At 42.1% G+C, this 15,154-nt stretch overlaps 1 protein-coding gene across 1 annotated transcript in view; it reads right to left on the bottom strand.

Annotated features, from left to right (window-relative positions):
* The window catches only part of NINJ2 (ninjurin 2), a 42,456-nt gene extending 39,687 nt beyond the window's left edge, over positions 1-2,769 (bottom strand). Inside the window, exon 1 of the mRNA XM_079304958.1 lies at positions 2,445-2,769. Coding sequence (XP_079161084.1) covers positions 2,445-2,570 — 126 coding nt within the window. The 5' untranslated portion in view covers positions 2,571-2,769. The remainder of the gene's footprint in view (positions 1-2,444) is intronic.
* Between the last annotated feature and the right edge of the window lie 12,385 nt (positions 2,770-15,154).

The following is a 15,154-nucleotide window of genomic DNA, read 5'->3' as shown; positions in this document are numbered from 1 at the left end:
TGCCCAGCCATGGAAATGTTGCACAAGAAATGCCAGGAGGTACTGTGCAACTGCTTTAGACACAAGATCCTCAGTCTAGAAATAAAATCCCTGTTTCTGTATTGTATCACAGTTAACTTTGATGGCAGTTCCTGCTGCTCCATCCAGGAGCTCTTTGAGGAGTGAGTCATGCATTACAGCCTCCAGTGTGCATTCCCTGAAATCTTCCTAAACCCACAGCTGGAAGCTTCCAAGGAGATACCTGCTCTGCATTCACTGCTCAGAGCAGGGGCTAAAAGAGGCTTTTAAATGTACTTTCCATTGAAAAACACTTCTTTTTTTTCTTTCTGCCACTGACCACTCCTCCCCTCACCTCACACTTGTCAACTCACACCATTTAAAGGAGTTTCTGCTTGTCTCAGGCATTGTCCTGAATCCTGATTCAGGATTCTCCCAACTACAGCAATTTGTCATGAACAGGGATTTAGATCACTTCAACAATCATCATCAAAGATGTTTGTCAAAGTGATTTTTATATACTGTTGTAAAAACATGACTTAAAATGTTTGATGGCAAACTTCTCTCTGTTATTATACAGCACAATCATTTGAACAGTGATTAAAACTACCAAGGCACGAGTAGAAGTCACCAAGAAAAAACATCAAAGTTACCAAGATAAAAACAAAGTTATCAGAGCTCAAATCAAAGTTATCATATGACAGGATTATGTGTATCAACCACTTACCAAAGACCTGCTGCTGGTAAAAGTTCTCTGCTTTGAGAAGCAATCCTGGGGGTTGTCACAGTGCAAGGGGAAATCACTGCCCTGCAGTCAGGCTGCTTAGCCAGGAAAGCTCAAAGGCTCACTCAGGCCTTTATTTATAGCATAAAGTGGTTGGCTGGCAGTCAAATTACATGTGATAGTAAAGGTATGCATGAGACTCCTTGTACCCACAACTTTCTTTGTTCCTTGATAAATGAGTCTTGGAAAAGCCACTCGCTATTCATGTGTTAATTGCATGAGTGGTGTTCCAAGCTCATGCCTCGATGCTCACTGGGTCAGCTCTGCTCCTCTGAGGGTTTCCAGAAAGCACATGGAAACCAGAGGAGTTCTTGGTCCATTTGCAGCTTATGCCTTTACATGCCTTGGAGTCTGAACCAAACTGGATTGGTTGAGGGCTTTTATCCATTACACCATGACACAATGAAGATGATTTTTTTCATCTATTATACCTGGACTTCAAATTCATGGTAGACTTGAAACTTTCATTGAGTGAAGCAATTAATATACAGGGAGTTAATTTGACTTTATCAGCATTTTCTTGTCCTCTCTTTACCATCAGTTCCTGGCTTAATGATGTCTGTATTTTCCCCTTTATTGTCTAGTTCTAGGAAAGACTAACATTTATCTCTCCCAGTCTTAATAAAGTACATTTTCACTAACTGTCATACATACCTGTGCTACTTCCTCACTAATTGTGTCTCTCATTGAGCATAGCTACTCACAGGTTTCCAAAAGCTGCTCTACACTGGAGGTTTGGGGAGTCTCAGTCCTTCTTTCTAGTTAAGGAGCATTGTCCTGATTATTTCCAAGGGCACAAATCTTACAATTTTCCACTGGCCAAAGAAGCAAAAATTGTGATCCCAGAATGAATTCCCCACTGCCAAGCCTAAGAATGATCAAGACCATTTCAGACGGAAAAACCAGCTGTGAAATTTGGACCCTGGTGCCACCTACTCAGGGCTGGAAGCTGTGCCATAGGCAATGCTTCATATTCTTCTCTGCTCCACAGTTGTCTGAAGTGCAGATCTGGACTTGAGCTTCTAAGGTTTGATGGATGTTTGTGATCTGGGCTTTAGATTCCATTTCATCTCTAACAGTCCCTTTTTTCCAAACCCTTGGGTAGCTGCCCTTTCCGAGAACGCACACTGTGCACAAGAAACACCCTTCTTGAAAAACTCAAACACTCAGAATAGGAACACGGAGAACTGAAACAGCTTCACCATGAAGTTTTGTTTCTCTAAAAACCCTACATAGGAAACCTTGGCCTCTTCACTCCCTCAGTGTTTGCTGCATTTATTTCTTTTTCTCCTCTCCAGATTGAGAGCTCTTTCTGCCAAACAGAAAGAGCTTTGTAGATGAGGGGCATATCAGACTTATGCAGCTTGTAGAGTCTGTGCTGCCTCCTTCTGAGGGCTGAAGGCTAATCTCTTCCTCTGCTGCCCTTCCTATTCCTTTGTAACAACCCTCTTCTTACCTTTAGTTTTTTGGGAAAAGGCTCCTGGCTGCTTTTGGCAGAACAGAGCAGCCATCCTGTTGCCGGCTTTTCATCAAAGCAGAGCGGAAAAAAGCAGAACTGAGCTTTCATAGGAAATTGGCCAAAAGCTGAGGAGCAGCGATGGAAGCAGAGGATATTTCCCCCCAAACGGTGCTGTTCCCCCCTGTTTTCCCTGATGTAACTCACGTGCGGGCTGGCGCTGTCCCTTTCCATCCTTATCCCTGTGCCCGTGCCGGAGCTGCGGCTCGCAGTGCGGGCGGAGCGCTCGGAGCCGGGCCGGGATACAGCTGCTGGAACAGACCCGCTATTCATCTGCCTGCCTTGGCATGGCCCGGGGGACACTCAGGGGGTGGCAGCCCATTCTTCATTGTCCGGGCAGCCCTGGAACAGGCGCCCCTCTTGGACTTTCCGTGACACGTCTGCGCTACCTCTGCGAGCCCAGCTGAGCCCCATGAGCTCACTTGGGCAGGGACGCGGTGATGCAGCCAGTGTACCAAGAGGTTCCTGGCATCTCTTCCCTCCCCATCTCTTCCCTCCCTCCCCAGCACACAGCAGGATGGACAGATGTGCACCTCCTTTCTTCATTTTCCCAAGTTGTGCCTGCTAGCTGCTGCTAAGATAGCGTTACATCTCAGTAAAAATAATCATTTTACTCTTTTTACTGTCCCTTCTCATTTTTCTCTCCAGCCAAAATGCCCTTGCTTTCCCCTCCCCAACACATTTTTTTCTTTTTTTTTCTTTTTTTTTTTTTTTTGGGTTGAATTTGATATGTCTGGTCTTAGCTGAAATGGAAACTCGCTTTTCACTGAAGTTAAAAACAACTGTGAATGACACTGGAATGGAAATGTGTGCAGCTGGAATCAAGTCACAGTGTAGAAAAACATGTTGTTGTTATTATTATTAGGTGGGTTCCTCAAGCATAAATATCAGCAATGGTTCTCTAGATTTTAGTGAAAGTGCTGCTTTGTGCTGCTTGCAAATCAGGTAGGCAGGGTTGATTTTTGAAGGAGAATTTCTGTAGCTACAGTAACATAGAAAATTTATGGTAAGGAATATATTCTGTTTAAACAGCTCAGCCAACCCATGTTCTAATACTCCAGCCTGCCTAAAAGTGCTGACAAGTCTGTCAGTAGATGATCCTGTTGCATTGATGCTTCCCAGCAAAAGGCCTCATTTTGCAGTGAAAATACTAGTGCTTAGTACTGCAAGTTCATTTCAAAGTGCTGATGAATTTAACCTCTCTGCATTCCTCTTCAACAGCTTTTTTTTTATTTTACATGTACGGATGTATGAGCTGAAGCAGTGAGATGTGTTTAGGGACTGGGCTGGTGTTACACAGGAAAACAGGGCGAGGGTACAGCTCATTTCATCCTGAGGATTTGACCTAAGGCTGAAAGCCCATCAGGAACCGTGTGGCTGATTCCACAGTCAAAAGCCACCCCCAAGGTTCCTACTTTTGAATGAAAATTGAGGTGCCTGCTTCTTGTTATCACCCAAGTGATTGTTTGAATTGTGCAGGGAAGTGGAGGTGAAAAGGAGGGGAAAGAGGTTACTCATTGCTGCTCTCCAGCACCTGTTGGCTTCTGCCTTTTTTTTTTCCCCATAGTATAAAGAGCATTTAACCCCAAATGCTGCTGTTGCTGACTTGCTGGCCTGATAGGAACCTGCAAGTTAACTAAAATTCTCTGTGAGCACTCTATTGCACAGATGCTAATATAGATAATTACTTGCTTCAGTTTACTTTTTTTTTACTGTAGTCTATGAAAAGATGTTATGGTTGATCAAGTTAAAAATATATGTTGCTTATTAATAGATAATTTACCCTGGGTGGATGCCAACAGTATTCATTAAGGCATTCCTGGGAGTTAAAAGGACTTCATCTTATACAGGTTCTTTGTGAACAAGCTTCCAGCAAACAGCCCATGAAAGCTGGCCAAAGTTTTTTGATTTTCTATACGTGACATAAGCATAAAATCATCTACAAAATATTTTCTAGTGGTCAGACAGGAATGAAACATCTATGATTTCATTTAGTAGATGAACAAATATTACCAGTGCACAAATTTCAGGCAGGACTGCATGATATATAATAATGTGTCTGTTTAAAACGATTTTTTCTGAATATATCTAAATGCCATGCTAGGAGCTTTTTCTTTTAACACACTCTCCAGAGAGGTATTGCAAAGAGTAGTAACCTTCTACTTGGAAATAATTTGTCTATGTCATTAATAAAAAAACTCAGAGCCAAAAAATATGAGAAGAGAGGGGAGTGGGTTTATTTTAAAGTGGGTTATAATAGCTGCCCAAGAAAGGAGTGCCTCAATGAACACAGTTATTTAGATATACTTGTTTCTAAATGTGATTACAAAGAACCACATTTTCCAAAATATCTTTCCAGTAACTGTTAATTATGATGCAAGAATGCACCACTGTAATGGTGCAGAGACTCAGGCACAGAGAATGCAGCCCAGCTTCTAGAAGGGATTGTGAGACAGGAGTAGCACTCACCAGTTTTAGAATAAGCAGCCCCTGAACTCCCTTCTTTTGCATAAATGGGAAACTTTCAAAAATTGGTTGTTCCAATGGCTATTGATTGATTGATTGACCGATTAATTGGTTAATTAATTCTGGTACAGCATGCTAGAGATGGATGGGATGGGGGAAGGAGGGTGGGGAGTATCTGGGGCATGAGGAAAACAAGTTTGTGGTTTTCCTTGTGAGACCAGGAGCAGAGGGGAGGCTCTGAGCATCAGCCCCACTCACTCAGGAGCAGAGTTGCTATTTCTGCTCCTTCCCCTCCCTTATTCCAGCCTGACTGCTTGTGCAGCCACCCAAGAAACCAGACAGAACTTCTTCCAGCTGGAAGGAAAAGCAAATCCTTCAGAGAGTATCCAAGATGGCAAAAGTTTCTGCAGGACAACTGCTCTTCCAGCAGGGTGACTTCATTTAACTCTTCCAAGGCCCTCCTCTGGTATTGCAGCAGAGGTCTGGGCTTGGTTTTGGGACACTCTTTCTCCACCCTGTAATTTTGGGTGATGTCTGCTGTAACTCAGGAGGAGAGAGCACTGCTGATTTATGGGTGCACCCACCTGGCCTGAGCTGTTCAGCCTTACAGAATGAAAACCAAGAGCAATCCTGATGCCAGTTACTGAATTGGGAAACTCTAGAGAGCTTGAGATGCAGCAATAGCACAGGAACTAATTAATGAACTGGCCAAGAAAAAATGCTGGGTTAGAGAGCAGAGGAAGGTCCTTGGCTGTAAGTGCTGATGCTCTGAAGAAAGCAGCCAGTGAGAGTAGCAAGGGCAAGCAAGTGAACCAGCCTGGGGATGGAGTTTGCCACAAAGATTACCTGCTACAGCTGCCTGGGACAGCCAGGGACTGCCCCTGCTGACCATTCTTGTGCCAGGTCCTATTTATTTGCTGTGTTTCATGGTGGAACAGCAAAGCTCAGCAAAGCTGCAGTGATGCTACTGCAGAAGTGAAGGCAAGTGACTCCTGGCAAAGCCCCATTTTCTGTGTTTCTTTAGGAATATTAGTCCTTTCAGCTGTTGGTGGGATTACAGCTCCTGGTTGGCCAGAGTAGCTTCACTTGTTCTAGGAGAGAGCTGCAGAGAACAGCCTCATGTTTAGAAGAGTAATAATCTCAGGGAAGGCTCTGGAGGGAAGGAGCACACATGTGCAAACAGCACTTCTAAAATTCTCCCAGAGGGTGAGAAATGAACACATGCTTCTCCAATGAATGGTTAAATTTTATGAAAGCAAGGCTAGAAGGGGTATTAAAGTCACCCATTGCTCCTCCAGCTCCAAGAGCACAGCAGATTAAGGGTACATGCCCCATTAACACAGATGTTGATCCAGCCTAAGTTGATTTCCAACCTGTTCCAGTGCCTCAGTAACACCATTCTAACAATTACAAGTGGTTTTGCTGATACTTAATTTAAAAAAAAAAAAAAATCCCTGCTGCAATTTTAGCCTGTTATTCTTATCCTCTCCACGTGGGAGAGAAGAGATTATTTCCTTCCTCTTTGCTACAGTTGTTTACATTTTTGAGGACTGCTATCATGTCTCTGTTCAGTCTTCTCTGTATTTAAGAAAACAAAAATTCTTTTGCCATCTCCTCATAGGTTATATTTCATAGGTCTCTGAGTGCTGTTGTTGCTATCTGAACTCTTTCCTGTTAAATTATCAGAGAGTTTTGGACTGTTGGGAGTCTGCATTAACACAGGTGAAAATGGTCACAGGGATGCAAGTGGGAGAAATAATAGAGGAATAATCTTTGGAGTATTTGGATTGATAATGGGAGTCTGGGGCAGAGACTGTAATTTTTGTGGGGTCTGACTGAGCAGTAGTTTTCTGTTTGTCCTTGACAGAAAATCACTATTTTCCTCCAGAAGGCCAGGACAGATTCTAGACAAGAAAAATCCTTTTAACACTCTTCAACTTTTTAAAATGTTGTGGTAAACCACAGTGGGGGTAAGAACACAGGTGGATCAGGTTGTAAGGAGTACAAGGTCACCTCCTGAACTCACATTGCTGACTATTGATGATTCCCAGAAATCCTAGCAGCCCAGACTTGCTTTGTCTGACAAAAGAAGGATTTGTCCCATTTGGAGAACAGTTTCTCAAGCTTCAGTGTTCTTTCCTGGTTGCTGGACTATTTGATTATTTCTCACTTAGTCAAAAATTTGCACTTGAGAGGTAGATTAAGAATATTAATTAACCCAGAAGATATCACTGCAGAAACAGGGAGTTTAGTTTGACTACAGCCTGCCTGGCAGTTTTTTGAGCTCTTTGGGAGCTTAAGTGGACAAATAACTCCCATGTCAGCCCTTATCTTCACCAGGGGAAGGTGTGAGAGGTTAGAAAAGGGTTATGTGCATTCCAGCACACACCCCCTCTCTCTGGCAGCTCATCCACAGCCTACAGAAATTACAGGTTGCTTCGTGCTCACTTTTTGTCTCCTTAGCTTGGGACAGACTAACACTTGAAACTTTTTCAAGTGTCACACACATGGGCCCCCCTTCCATGATCACTGTTAACATTGCATGATCTTTTAGTGAGCCATGCCACAGGCTTTTCTTCTGAGTTCTCAGCTGATTACCAAAACATTTTCCATTTTACTCCTAAACCTAAAACTTGCTGACACTTAAATTCCCTTGTGGATATCTCTACTGATTTCAGTGCTTATGGCCTTGGTCCATATTTGAGTTTGGCTTCAGCAGTGTTTCCCAGCCTAGCTGGGAAAGCCATTTTCCAAGGTATATCTTGGAAAACTCATCTAATTAAGAGTCCCTCTTACAAGCCCCTTCACTTTTATTCTGAAAGTCTCTAAATCTGGCCTTTGGGACCTGGACAAAATGAAACTCTTCTTCTTTCCCCCTTTTTGCTTGAACCAAGTCTTCCCTGACTCTGACCCTGGCTGCAGATCTTGCCAAATTTTGCATGCTGTGAGCAGGTGCTGCCTGGCTCCCTGTGTGCCATTTCACCTGTATGACATTGAACCTGGAATTTGAACCTGGGACAGAACTGGGGTGTCCACACAGATGAATTCCTAATATTCAGATTGCTCTGTTGTGCTTCAGCTGGAGTTGAAAGCATTAAATAAATCCTGTACAGTGAACAACTCCCAGATTCCTTCACTTGTACCCTCCCTCCTTCCAGTGTTGACCCCTATCTCCACTTACAGCCAGAGAAAAGTGACCCAGCAGTGAGCAGAGGGGTAAATCTGGGATTGGTGTGCTAATGGCATTCCCTTCTCCCACCTTTGTTTATTCCCATCCTGACTCCACACATTAAATATAAAAGAAACCCTCAGCCTTTCTCGCTGTCTCCCTTCCCCCATCTCTGCCCTCCTGACAAAGTTTCCAAATAAACCTTGAAAGCCACTATCAGTTGTAAAACCTCTGATCAATGAAAGACACTGGAGTCAGTAATATGAAACCCTTTGCCTCCAGATCTCAGAGTTTCTTACTGAACTCCAGTCTTTAAGGTCAGGCATTCTCCCTGCTCTTTGGCTTGATGTTCATTGAATGCAAAGTCAAACAAGGGGCAGCCCTGAGTAGGTTGTTCCTCTGTTGACAAAGCAAGCAGCTTACTGGCTTCTGGCAAGACAGAGTTTAAAAGGGCATCCTCACCTAGAGGGATATGGAGAAAAATAGGGAGAGATTTTGTACAGCAGAACCTGTAGCATCATCCCTGAAACAAGTTTGCAAGGCACTGCAAACATGATTTACTAATAATTTTTTTTTTTAATAAAAGCATGTGGTAGATAAATAAAGCCAGTACCTCTTACAAAGCCCCTTTAAATCCACAAAAAGTCCCCTTGGCTGCAGTTAGCTTTACAGCAGCCCTGGAGGGAGACAGGGAGATCCCATCAGTGTTTGAAAGAGGAGGGAGGAGGAAAGTTATTTAACAAGGATAAAATAAAAGAACAGTGGGATGAAATAAAACCAGCAACACCTGACAATGACAAATGTAAAATTTCTGAATGTTTTGGCATCATGTCTCCAGGAAGAGGAAGACCCATGTTTTTACAATGGTTCTAATTTGATGTGATTTTAGTGCTTGAGGAGTGTACAGCAACCAGGCAAGATAATTAGTGGAAGGTGAGATTAGGAAATTCAATGCAGTTATTGGGTTTGTGTCTTGAATGTACTTTTGGGTTTCCAAGGGAAAACAGAATTTTTCAGGCTCAAAAGAGTTTTCTGTACAGACATTTATACACTCATTTTTCCTCCCTGCTAGGATCTCCCTACAACAAATAGGGACGAGAGGTTTTAAAATCTGATATCTTCAAACAATTTTGTCAACAAGCAGCTGGGATTTGTTTACATTTTAAAGGCAGTCTGTTTAGTTAAATTGCCAAATGTTACAAGTGTTGTGGTTATGGCAATGCCTCAGGTCGGGATCAGAAATACAAAGTGCAATAATGTATATTATTGAGAAGGTTGTTTTACTGAGGACAACCCACCCTGCAGTCAGTGAAATTACTTTCTCTATCTTTCAAGCCATTAAGAACAAACACATACTGATCCAGTAACTACATGCAAAATATATATTTATTTGCAGTCAAACTCCATTTTTTGTGCTGCAAATTGCAAGTCAAATACTTGTACTTAATCTGGTTTGATGGGTATTTTACATTGCCTGGTGCAGACACCAGAGCTACTAAAACCTTTCTGCTGTACTTGGTCACTTCCTCAGCATTTGTGATATTTGTGAGAAGCTCTTTTAAAGATGTTTTGCAGCAATTTTTCCCAGTGGAATGGAAGAATTTCAGGCCTGACAGTGAAAATCACTGGTCTGTACAGTTTTGATCCTGAATCAGGCACAAGTATTTCAGTGGGGTGGTTCCAAAGGCTTTGCTGGAATCCCTCTGATTTACACCCATATGAGATCAGCATTAGGCCCCAGTGTTTTCATTTTTCATTTGTTATTCTTGGCCCTAGTGTCCTTTTACCACTGTTGAATACAATGTTCCTAAAACACCAGATGTGCTTGTGAGATGAGGGAATGTGGCAAAAAAATAGATTGCTGCTATTCACTAAACAGCACATGATCTTCTTCTGCCCTGGGGTCTGAATTCTGGGCTTTTACACCAGTAAAACTGCATTTATTTCTACAGGACTGTTTCTGATTACCATTGGGAAATCAAGTTGTAAATCCTTCCTGGCCTAAGGACTTAACAGGATCATTGCATTATGCTCAGTATTAGTTTGTACAATGACTGACACTTAGCATTATTTTGTAAAAATTCTGGATTTCAAATCACTCTTATAATATTTCAAACACTATATCACTGACTGGTTTCAAAGTATTATGGGCTTTACTGCTCTTTCATTACTTGCTTAGTGCTCATATTAGGTGCTTAGAGATCTTCAGTATTATAGTTATTACACATAGCTCAGTTCCCAGTTATCACAGTTTATACCAGTTAAGACTGGTGGGAGATCCAAATCTGGCCCAGTATCCAGGTTCCTTTGGTGTGGTGGGAAGAACAGGTTCAAATCTGCAGCGTGCTGGCCACTCCAATCTTAGATAGCAAAGCATTATTAAACCAAGGGCTGAGCTTTAGCTGAATCAGTAATGTGACCAAGCAACCCATCTGCTCCTCAAGCCCTGGGAGCACCTGCATTACTTTGTGCTTGAATCTACTCACAAAATCTGCTTCAAAGCTCTGAGGCATCCTCACTGATCATGGAATTTACAGAGAATTGTTTTCTCATGCAGGCACCATCAGTAAATTTCGTGCCTTAGAGTAATGTTTTGTTCTTAGTCAAATATATGCAATATTTTTGGAGCAGGGCTCTTGATGTCAGAAATTCTCCTCCAATTAATGCTGGTACAAAGGATGGCAACATCTTCTCCTTCTGCTGCACCCACTAAATCACTGAAATTTAGCAATGGGAGCCAGATCAAACCTCTCCCTGTGCGTGCATGAATAAAAGCATTGGTGTGTCTATGTGTCCATGCCAGCTGAGCCATGACAGAAGAGAGGAGGAAGAGCTGCTGTGCTTGATACCAGCCCTGATTGCCAGGGATCCATCACTGATTCATCCTCTGGCAGAAAGCAGAGCCCTTGTGGTAGGCACCAACCAGTGGGATTACATCTGAACAGTCATCCATTATCTCTGTTTCTCTGGCACAGGTTCTTCTTACAAGGTACTCAAAATGCACACAGGGTCAGTCCTTTTTCTCCAAAAAAATACTAGGAAATAGTGTTGGCAGCATTTTCCCCTGAGCCAGTCTCCAGCATGTTATTTAGCAGGCAAGGTTTTATATGGTGGTGCTTTAAGCTCTGAAGTAAAATCGGGGATTTAACTAATTGTGTCCATAAAAATTCTGCATCACTTTCTTTGTAAATCTCTTTGTTTATCTCTGTCCAAGACTCCCCCTTAGTTTTATTAAGAACATGATATTCAGTACTTTATGCTTAGATCCCTTGTGTAATACTTGCTCTCTGCCCAAAACACTGTCTCTCATCCCAGGGGTGGCTGAATTGCAGTGATGAGCAAAGTGCTCTCTGTGTCTGCAGTAAATAATCAGGTGGGGAACAGCATTAGGTTTTGACCAGAGGCTACAGTATGAAGTCAGTCACTCCTTGGCAGGAGTACTTGGGGGCTCTGGGTGATGGGCAAAGTGAGGAGGCCAGGTGTGTTGAAAATCTAACAATATCAGCTGAAGATTTACAGTCACCCACCCTCTCTCCTCTTTTCATATTCAATTTTGTAGGGTCACAAAAGGAATTACATTATTACATACCCTTGCATAAGTTAAAGGTGTCAAAGACATTAAAAAAAGAAAGTAATCTCTGTGGACTTAAAAATATTTCCTGTTTTTACTGTTTTACCCAGTGCATTTCACCTGGGATCTGAGAGGTTTGTTCAAGGAATAAGAGACCACATCATACCTATGTTCATTTTAAAATTCCTACTGCTGTGATAGTTCTGTGACGTAGATTGTTTTGACTTGTCCTTCAGAAGTGCTAAGGGGTTGATCAAAACACACTGAAAGTAATGGATACAATTACTGTAAGGTAGTCCCAGAACGTGGCTTGTGCTATTTCAAATGTCTGTTCTTTATGCTGTAAACCCCCATTCCAGCAGGTTAATTATGGATCAGTGCTCCTTTATGAAGTGATTGGGATGCTACTCAAAGTAGTGAGCAAAGAGAAAATAAATATGTGTTATTTTTCAGTCCAGCATCCCATGCTTAGTTCTAAGTGAATTTCATGTCTGGAAAAGTGTCAGGTTGATGGCCCAGGCACAGGGTTCTCCTTTCATCTACAAACACTTACTCTAGCAGCAGAACAAAAGCCTTCTCCACACTCATCCCTGGCAGCACATCTTCAAACTGCAGAGATTTCAAATGGCAGGCCCTTTAAATCCTTGATCTGTCTGGCAGCCTCTGTAACAAAGGGGCAAATCTGTGATAGGGCTTTTTATGGCACACATCTCTAGCAGAAAGTCGACTGGGAGTCTCAAATTGTCTCAGAGATCAGTGCTGCCTGATATTATTATGCACTGCTGTTCTAAAAATAGTTCTGATTAGATTATGAGAGATAAAACCCCACAGAAATGGCTTAGAATGCTAACAGAATTTATTTTGGAATAAACAGAATTTTTTCCTAGTGAAACCTGTCATTATGCTGGAAAAAAAATTCCTCCCACAGAATTTTTTTTTTTTTGTGACCATTAGCTAATATGAAGAGTGGTTTAGTTTGTTATAATTTTTACAAAAAAAAAAAACCAGCAAACCAAACCCATGCAGTGCAAGCCAAGGAATATGATAACAAAAGCATTTCTCACAAACTTCTCCAATTTTGTGTAAATGCTGACCAGGATACCCAATTACCCCAGGCATCTGTGACTGCCCATCATGTAGGAATTACAAGCTTACCTTGATCTAAGGCAAAAGAGAATCACAGTCTTTCCCAATATATAATCCATAGCAAATTGAAAACATATTGGGGATTATGAGTCAGCCTGAAAATGCAACCACCTTGCTTTTGGATGCTTGAAACAGGATTCCAAAATCAACAATTTATAAATAACTAACTTCATCCTGACTCACTCCTGGCTTTTTTTTTCTTCTCATTATAGTAGATTTACTATTTGAAGAGTAGTTCTAAAGCTGGTATAGAGAGGAATTTTTCCTGCCAGACAGCACCTGCCATCTGAATGGAAGCAGCATCCTTGGAAGCTGGTGTTTTATCTGGGTCACCTGCAGACAGAGGCTCTGAGCCTCCCCTGCTTTGGAACACCACCACCAGATGCTTTCCCTCACCACTCAGTGTGCATCCCTCAGACAGGAAGGTGGGAATGGGGGAAGAAAGCAGAACAGCTTCACAAGCAGCTTGGATGGAAAGATGCTGATAGAGGAAAGTTCCTGTTCTTTGCCATCACAGGACAGCCCTGCCTCCTGCCAGCTTGTGATAATGAACACCACTGGCACTAGGCTGAGAGCATCTCAATTTAAGACTTTTCCTCCATAATGAATCAAAGGCAACCCATCAAATGGGAAAAAATCTCAGACAGACGAGCTGTTGGGTACCTTAGGGAATGGAATGTGTGTTGGGCTGTGTCTGTGTCCATCCCCCTCTCCCCTGTTTGCATCTCTCATCTGGGACTCATGCCCTTGGGCAAATTCCCAGCACCTGTGCTCCTGTCATTGTGGATCTGGACCAGCTGCTTGTGCCAGCTCCTGAGAGGGCCAGCACAGCCTGCTTCCAGCAGCAGCCAGGGAAAAGGACAGCCTGTCCTTCTGCCACCTAAACCTTCACCTTCCAACAGTCCCAAAGCAGACAGGGCTGGGGATTTTGGGCCCAGAGAAGGATGGTGCCCCCAGCACTGGAGCATCTTCATGGGTGTGAGCAGCCTGGCTCACACAGCACTTAACTTTCCCTTAGAAAAAATGGGAAGAAGAAGATAAATTCGACCCACATCACAAGATTTTATTTTTTTGTCCATGAATTGCTGTATCTGTCTGAGGTGCTCCTGTGTTCTGGCAAAACAGAGATGCAAAGAATAATAAAAACAATGAGAAAACTGAACCACAGAAATGTGAGGAAACAATATAGAGCACAACTAAAACAACAAATCGTGATTTACACCTACAAATGTCCTCTCAGACTAACAGCTAGCTGGGAGTACTTTCAAGGAATAGGCAGAAAGAAATTAAATTAATTGCTGTGACCCACAAGTAGACATCATGTTGTAATTTCTATGTGACTTAAAAACTGGCAAACAGCACAAGGGCAGTCTAATTTTCCAAGGAAACTGTATAGTAGTCAGGCCTTTGATTTGGAAAATGCTTTTTTATGAGTTCTCTGCCCTGTGAGCTGCATGGATTTACTTCAGAGGATTACACAAGCCTGAAAGCCTTTGAGCTTTGGACTGTCTGTACCAGAGCTCTGAAAACTTCTGATTGTTTCAAAGATTCATTTGGTTTGAAATGTCTTGTGTATTTTAACTGGTTCATACCTCTATAAAATTTCTACTCTTTCCTCAGTCCTTTCAGTACAGTTTAGGAGCAACTCCACAAAAGTCAGTGGTGCTTGTTGTAAAACCTGCCTCGCTGAAACACTGTTTTTAAAAAAAAAAAAAAAGTTGTTTTTCCAGCAGCATTGGTATTTCCTCCTCCTCCCCAAACCACCTCACCTTTTTCCAGTCATCTATTCTTTCAGCTATTATTTTAAGTACACCAGTAACAATATTGATGCAAGTTCAGTCCAAAGCCCTTAAAATAATAGAAAACCGCAGGGAAACACTTTGGCTTCTCCTTTGTGCTCGGTGTGGAGCTGTTAGCACAAAAGTTGATAGCTGATAATGAGCAACCCTATGGAGAAGGATGCTGGAACACCGGGCTGTTTTTGTGGGCTGATCCAAAGTATAAGGAAGTTAATGGATGGCTTTATACTTCGGGCTCCAAGATGATGGGCTGGTATCAGGTTTTAAGAGGATGGATAATAGGCTAATTGTTCTGAACAGATAACAGCAATTTGCAGCTGGATGGGTATAATGGAGCATTCATTCTTGAATGTTTTTATGTGAGGTAAAGCAATTTTTTTTTTTTACTCTTTATTTACCAATGAATTTAATGCAAGTGAAAATTAATAATTTTGAAAGAGCTGAATTTCATAAGTGGGATATCCTACCTGGACAGCTGTCAGTGAATCCATCCCCTGATTGAAAGAGAAGTTATACTCCAAGTGGTTTGGATGTACTGTGGAGCATTGTGTGCTGCTGTGTTACCTGCACAATTACCTACAAACACAAATTTAATCAGAATGAGGAAAGACCTCTATTTTAATAAAAAAGTATCTATGGTTGTATTTGTAAAATACAGAATAACTGAAAATTAGGGTGATTTGATAATCTTATGGAAATAAGAAGG

This window comes from Erithacus rubecula (assembly GCF_903797595.1).
Source record: "Erithacus rubecula genome assembly, chromosome: 4".
In the NCBI taxonomy this organism is placed as follows: Eukaryota; Metazoa; Chordata; class Aves; order Passeriformes; family Muscicapidae; genus Erithacus; species Erithacus rubecula.
This window is presented reverse-complemented; position numbering and strand designations above follow the sequence as displayed.